The sequence below is a fragment of the Megalobrama amblycephala genome, linkage group LG12 (genome assembly GCF_018812025.1).
Source record: "Megalobrama amblycephala isolate DHTTF-2021 linkage group LG12, ASM1881202v1, whole genome shotgun sequence".
NCBI classification, from domain to species: domain Eukaryota; kingdom Metazoa; phylum Chordata; class Actinopteri; order Cypriniformes; family Xenocyprididae; genus Megalobrama; species Megalobrama amblycephala.
In genome coordinates, this window is record NC_063055.1 from 13,913,841 (window position 1) to 13,921,851 (window position 8,011).

An 8,011-nucleotide genomic window follows, 5' to 3' on the forward strand; every position below is an offset into this window, starting at 1 on the left:
TTTGTTTTGCTGTCTTTTTTTTTTTTTTTTGTCCTACCACAATATGGTAACTCTGATCAGTCGATCAGACTTTACATTAGTAATGGTTGCTAATGTCCTGCTAGTTTCAACAACCAAGGGGATGATAATAAAACTTCAGCGAAATTGAGAACTTGTGTCTAACTTCTATACTTTATAAAGTTTCAAACAAGGTGACTCAATGTAAACAAATGGCTGTTTTTTTTCGAACCATTTCGTGCCTCTAACTCCGATCATCTTGACCTATGATCTTGACGCAAAAGTGCAATGAGCAGCTGTGACCGCTGGGCGGCGTTGTTGATACTTATATAAATTTCATTAGGCGTTGTGTGGACTTGTCCTGTGAATATTTATACAAGACATTTTTTTTTGGAATTTGGAAGTTGGTTTTTCTAAAAACAAAGTAAATGAGGGGAAAAAAGATTTCATAACTTTTTCCAATGTATTGCATCAACAACCATTGTTCTGTGACTATATTCCAGTTTGTAAAGCTTTAGTAGGTCATTTGATTAAAAAGTAAGAGAACTTGATTAAATTGAAAGAAAACTGAGCAATAATATCTCTCATGATTTCAAACTCAGTATTGTTTCTGTTTTGTGTTCTGTTTCTCACAATCAAAGTGGTTTATTCACACAGCGCCATTCTGTTCTCTTTTGGAACCTTGGCACACAACATGAAGGGGAAAACAGGGTTGAGATGTCCTGAGCCTACGAGAAGCAGGGAAATGTGGCCTCCCCAGAAGCCACTGCAGTACCTACTCTTGTTTTTAGATTGCCATGTGCCTTGAATACACAAGTATGACAAGAAAATGCAATGGAAAACTTTTTTCAATCCTTAAACTGGCATCGTGATTTAGTGAATCAGAATGAAACTCACTAGCATTTCCTGTTCTCTATTCGCGGTGGTCCATGGCTCCGGTTGCGTTGTTTTTTGTGCCCAGGACCTCAGTCCAGACCCTGATTTGTATGTTAGTGTACCCAAGGGGCCAAAACTAGTTGCCACAGCAACTGTGTTGAATCTCTCACGGACCCCCCGTCCCCTTCCACCCCCTCTCAGAACTCTGTGAAACAAAACAAACATTGTCCCTTAACAAGGCGCGGAGAGACAGCGTTCTGTTCAGAAGTGCGGGACATTCAGGTCATATTAGTCCTTCCTCATTGAGTTTAGTCTGAGAATAAGAGAGTCCCCACATACAGGACACTCACCACTTTCTCACGTCTACTGAGGGTGACTTGAAACGGGAAGCCCTGGATTCACCTCACCAGCCTGTCATCTTACCCATGCCAAAATAGCTCTTAAAGGTATAGACATATATTTGATGAGTGCCTCCTTCAGAACTGACAGTAGCTGGAGGTCAAGTTCTGAGACTCTGCCTTTCATCTGTTAATACTCACATTTCAATGCAAAATAGAAAGTGAAATGACTCTTAAGGGAGCACATATTCTTAAAAATAATTTCCAGGTTCCAGAAGAGGGTTAGAAGAACCACAGAACTGAACCTTTCAATGAACAGTTCTTAAAATAATAATAAAAAATTCTTAGTATGAAGAACATTTTAATAATCTAAGAACCTTTTTCCACTATAAAGAACCTTGCTAAAGGTTCTTCATGAAACTATAGATAAAGAAACGTTAGTATATTTAAGAGTACAGATCAACATTACTAGTCAAACAATGCAATTATACACTGCCTGGCCCCCCCAAAAATTTGGATTTTAATAGGCAAATACTTAAGAATCTATGTATGGATCATTATTACAGTGATTATTATGTTTCTAGCATGTTTTATTTTTGACAACGGTTCTTTTAAACCTTAAAGATGGAGTGTGTAACTTTTCATTTCTTAAACAACCATGTAGGAAGATACATCATGGCCATATATTCCAGGATGACAATGTCAAGATTCACCAGTGTTAAAACTGCGAAAGATTGGTTCAGAGAGCATGAGGAATCATTTTCACACATGAATTGGCACTGACCTTAACCCAACCCCCAAAATTGCTGCACATCGTGATGGAAATAACATCACAACATTTATTTCCATCAAGAGGTGCATCATTTTTTGGTCAAGATCTTGTATTGACAATGCAAGAGGTGAGCACTCTGTAAAGTCTCCTCCAGCACATCCCAAAAACTTACACTGAGGTTAAGGTCAGTGCCAATTCATGTGTGAAAATGATTCTTCATGCTCCCTCACAACATTTCTTTCACAATTTAAGCCTGATGAATCTTGACATTGTCATCCTGGAATATGGCCACGATACATCTTAATAAATGGTTGTTTAAGAAATGAAAAGCTACACACTCCATCAATTAGGGTTAAAAGAACCGTTGCCAAACATATAACATGCTAGAAACATAATAATCACTGTAATAATGATCCATCCATAGACTCTTAAGTATTTGCTTATTAAAATCCAAACAGCAACTTTTTTTGGGGCCGGGTAGTGTATAACCTTCTTGTCTTCTTATTGTTTCTTCTCAACATTCATTTTGTGATTTGTTATTTAATGTGAAATGCTGGGTAATGCATTATGCTTAAGATAATAACAAATTTGTTTTGAAATTGATATGCAACATAAATTTATACAGTTTCTGAAGAAAATGTGTGTGGTGTTTGCCCCTGCAAATGGGGAAACCTATCCAACCCATAAAGTAATAATACATTTTATTTTAGAATATATTACAATATATTAATTTGAAGAAATGTTTGGAAAACATTGTAGTAAATATGGAAAAACATAAGTAACGTCTTACGAGCTCAATTATATGTACTTATGAACCGAAGTGAGATTGTGTTATGTTACTATTATTGCTATGTGTTTTTTTTTTGTTTGTTTTTTTACTTATATACAGTGACAAATTATTTTAAACCATGCATTTTGTACACAGACAGGCTAAATTGCAACTTATATATGTGTTTGGAAGAGCATTTTTTGAATTAAAGCTTCTTTTTCTCTAGCCCTTATAGCTTTTTATAAGTCTAACATTCACAGTGTTGCTATTACAGTTACAGTATGGGCAATTATGTATATATTAATATATATTAATAAGAATGATATCAAAGGTCATTTATACATTCTGCTCATGCTAAATCCAAACTGACATCATCCTGGAAGTGACCTCAATAACAACATGACATACTGATTGCTTGACAGACCGCAGTGAACAACTAATGTGAAAGCTGTCATACTAATTGGACAGTGAAATAGAGTAAATTTGAATGCAATTGAATTAACATGAAGTAAATAACAATTTTACTTTCCAAATCCAAATATGAATGTTAGAACTACCTTTCCTAATGGATGTGTTTGGTTTAAATCCGTTGATTTACTGTAGTGTAATGCTTCCTGTCGTATTAGCATGGAGTGTTGTGAGGAGATTTGTTGATTTGTGGCACAAACTTCATTACAGGGAACAGAGCCTCGTCTGTTCTCCTTCAGTCATTATGGCCAGTGGAGCTCCTCTCTTAAAGCCCTGCTCAACTCTCTAATGAGGCCATTCTCTACCTCTCTCACTTGTCTTCTGAATCTCTGACAGCCTCTGAGCGCTAGCCAAAACCACAAGACAGAAGAGGTCCAACCCCCCCCCGCCCAACAACCCCAGCAGGAGCACACATGTCGGTCTAACCCAAACATTTGTATCTTTGATTCAGTTTATTATCTTTTATGGTCGATTGAATGTTAGATGATCATTTTGAAGATGAGTTTTTAGAGATTACGTCTGCAAAAACACATAAGACTAAGGACTCCTTTGATTGTTTAAACTTGCTTCCATGTGCACTGGTCAGCGCACCGACGTACATGACAAGCGTACAAACGTTGTACTATTGACAAATTCTTTGATTCCTACATTGACAAGAAAAGGTGACAAATCCAAGTGGGTTTTTTGTTCACATTTGGCCATTCTGGAAAAACACGTGAATTTTTCACACGGTATCTTGGCAACTCAGCCGTAGTCTGGCCATTGATATTCACAGTAGAAGCTTCCATCTCCTTTTCAGAACAATAGAAACCTTATGGGAATGAACAAACCAAGTCTGCGAGGACAAATCTTCTCCCTCAGGCCTTGATGGACATTTGAGAGATTAGTACAACATGTGACACTACTTCTTGCATTTTCAAAGATGAACGAGACAACATCAATTCTTTAAAGACATTTATTTAATAGAGTTTTATAAACTGTTTATGGACTTTTAAAAGAATTTGCTTATAAAAGCAGCTATGTGCAAAAGTTACAATAGTCCCTTGAGGAGATATGCCATTCAATTTCCGTCTTTTTGTACTACCATACTACATAATGGGGGTTGGAAAGCTAGTTTGCAGGGTATTTGCTTTCAAAAATGATCTATTTACATTCTAATACAGCTGAGTGCATATATACAGTACAGAAGTTGACAATCAACAGTGTAGATGAATGGTTCAGTGGTTATGAAAAAGTGGCATTAATTAAAATTAGTGATAAATAATGTTTGCCTGAGTAACAGACAAATACCATACATTTCTGTTTTGCAAGTTTTCCTATTATATGAAGAAGATGAAGTGTTATTTGTGATATGGTAGTAATCACTGCATTTATGATCTCAGAGTGTTTAGCTAAATATTTATACACATGGAGCTATGTGTAAATATTCATATTTGTCTGTACATAAAAGTAGGACTATGATTGTGGGGCATTTGAAGTCAAAAGTACAACGACTTAAGTGGAGACCCTGGTGATATATTAAAGGGATAGTTCATTCTGACATAATTTTCTTACCCTCGTGTTGTTTCAAACCTGTATGACTTTTTCCACTGTTTTTCCATACAATGAAAGTCAGTTGGGTCCAAAACATCACTGGACCCCAATGACTATCATTTTGTATGGACAAAAAAACTTTGAGACATTTACAAAATATCTTCTTTTGTGTTCTACAGAAGATAGAAAAGTCATACAGGTTTGGAATGACTTGAAGGTGAGTAAATGATTGGGTGAATTATCCCTTTAAGAATGTATAGGTACATTGAGCCATCCTGAGATATTATAGAGGGAAAAATCGGATTTATCAACATAATTAAGAGTGAATTAGCCTTCAGATGCCAAACTTAGAACTGAAAATGTTGTTGTACCCACTAAGTTTGTACCTAAACCATGCAGAATTGCAAACTGGATGTGTTGAACAATGCTAACTTGCTCCAACATAACAATAACGTAAAGATGGCCACTTGTGGATGATGGGAAGAACGTAGGTTGTAAGTGTGGTTCCATGTCATCTCATGATGTCATCACTTAGGCACAGAATCCACTTACTCAGCTTCCAATAGACAAGATGGTTGAACTGTCCTTGGCTTTGTCAAAAAAAATGGAGGACACATCATTGGTGGTCTTGAGCTTTCCTTCAGCGACATTTTGGGTGGATGAAGAGTTGCTTGGTTGACATTCTTCACAGCAACAGCAGCAACAGTCCATGAAGGCCTGTCCCAGAGACTTACACAGGCAAAGCAGCAGCACTGGCGTCACGGATGACTTAAAGAATAGGAAAAACTGGTTTATGAGGGCCAGAAGAGAAGACACCTCCTCGGACACCTGGATGGGAGCGTACGCCAAGGTCAGATTGCAAACGTTCTCCGGCAGCGTACAGACACCATAGACCACCGCTAGAGCCATGACCGTACAGTTGAGCTGCCGTTCGACCTGATGAGCGTGCTGAAGCTTTTGTTTTTTGGATGGGGATCGCTCCTCGGGCCGCTTGGGAGAACTTCCACTGCCGCCGGACACGTGACAGGTGGCCAGTTGACAGAGCAGGGTGAAGACGACAGGTAGACAGAAGTAACAGCCAAAGTACCACCACATGCGTGCGTCGTGGTAGTTGATAATGAGAGAATAGATGGATTCAGGGAGATCTGGATATGGACTCATGATGCAGGTGTCCACTTGGTCACCCAGAGTAGCTGGTGTCACCTGATGCAGCTGCCACAGGAGCAGCTCAGGAGCTGCAAGCACCATGGAGCCAATCCACACCACGGCCAGCTTGGCCAGGACCTTCTGACAGCGCTCAACTCGTCGGGCCTTTGGCAGGGAGCTTGTGGCAGCGTAGAAGCGGTCAATGCCCAAAGCACACAGACTGAAGGTTGTCACTCCAAGAGATGTTACCTGGAGGGTGTGCAAAAAACATTATTGCTATAATAGAGAGATACAGTCAAAATAAATTACTGGGCACCCATAATAAAAACTGTGGCCAATACCAATAAGGCAGTAATTATTTTGTCCATGTTATGGTCAATAACCATTAAATGCTACTATTATTAAATATTAAAAATATTACAATTGTTTGTCTAAATAAATTTAATGTAAAACACGTGAGAAATTTAACATTGTTATTTAATTATTTTACATTTAGAATTGTTATTAAATTACTTAAGTGAGTGTTAATTGATGACAAAGGTAATCAAATGTAAAAATTGGGGGAATGCACAATTAAATATACAATATTTACTGATAATGTGAAATCATAAAATCTGTAACATTGCCAAATATATAACCAAATATGGTACATATATAAATATTGTGTATCCCTCTTGATTATTATAAATAATAATCATAGATTTGCATTTTTAAAGATTTTTTTTTAGATGTGTTATGGGTGTTTATAATTGTTCATTGTGCGTGTTATATGAAAACATTGAAGTTAAAGGGATAGTTCACCCAAAGATGAAAAGTCTGCCATTTACTCACCCTCAAGTAGTTCCAAACCTGTATGAATTTCTTTGTTTGTTTGTTTTTTTATTTCTTTGTTTTATTTGTATTTATTTTTCCTACTACAGTAGTAAATGGGGGGCGAGATCTGCTTGATTACTGACATTCTTCTAAATATCTTCCTTTGTGTTCAGCAGAGCAAAGAAATTTATACAGGTTTGGAACAACCTGAGGGTGAGTAAATGATGACAGAATTTTCATTTTTGGGTGAACAATCCCTTTAAAGATAAAAGATTAGGTTGCACAGTTTGTAGTGTTAGTAATCAAAAACGATTCCTGTATCTGTCTAAATTTAACAGTTGCTGTGATGTTGGCACTAGCTTAACTTTGGTCACATTTATATTCTTCTGGTAAATTAGACCATGTGAAAATGATCAAGATTGAGACTTGGGCCTCACCTCTATGTAAGGCACAACTCTGCAGGAGAAATCCCCCAGCAGTCTCTTATTGGTGAGTTCGTTAAAGACCACCACTGGCAGACAGAAGCATAACACCAGAAAATCCCAAAAAGCCAAACTCGCAAGAAAGTAGTTCCACGCGCTCCTCATGAAGTAATTTTGCCAAACAATGCACATTACCGCCAGATTACCCACGATGCCGAAGGCAAACACCACAAAAGCCAGAAAAAGAATCCCATAGGCACTGTAAGAGCTGTCAGTGATGGGAAACAAAGGATTGTGGATTTTTGTGATGCTCCTTTTTGTTGGAATGCCATTAGTGACCTGTTCAGTAGTCATGTCAGTGATGTTTCCAGTTTCAGCCAGTGAAGAATTGTGCATATCTGTGAAGGGCACAGGACTTGTAGTTTGTGTGTCCATGGATTCTTCATCTTCCAGAGGGAGGACTTCTTGCTGTGTGCTTTGTTGTGAATCATCTTGATCAAAAGTATCCTCTTTTTCAGGTGTCTTGTCTTGCTCTTTCTGCCCTGGACTTTCTCTTTGTGCTTCTGAAGCACAAGCACTCAGAAGCAAAGCAAGAGTCATAAAATAAATCAGTTTATAATCTCTCATCCCCATCTTCAATTCAAAGTCCAGTAATATATAAATCGGAGGAAAATACTTTAAAATCAGTACCTAAAACAGACTGCAGAGGCTGAAGAGAAGACCCTGGTAAAGGCACTGCTGCAGTTTGGGATCCCTTGTGCCAAAAGGCTCTGTTTTCTGCAATCCTGTTGGCCACAGACAGCTCCCTTTGCTGAGCTATGGATGGCTGCTCCCTCTCAATAGGGGTCTATGGAGTCACACCCCCTTTTACTGTTGT

At 38.0% G+C, this 8,011-nt stretch overlaps 1 protein-coding gene across 1 annotated transcript; it reads right to left on the reverse strand.

The window, feature by feature from the left end:
* Nucleotides 1–4,161: 4,161 nt before the first annotated feature.
* On the reverse strand, nucleotides 4,162–7,969 carry gpr37l1b (G protein-coupled receptor 37 like 1b). The gene is made up of 2 exons (XM_048210510.1): nucleotides 7,150–7,969; nucleotides 4,162–6,148 (listed from the first exon to the last, which is right to left on the reverse strand). Exons 1-2 carry the CDS (start codon nucleotides 7,765–7,767, stop codon nucleotides 5,306–5,308), a joined length of 1,461 nt encoding a protein of 486 aa, XP_048066467.1. The 5' UTR covers nucleotides 7,768–7,969; the 3' UTR covers nucleotides 4,162–5,305.
* Nucleotides 7,970–8,011: the final 42 nt, after the last annotated feature.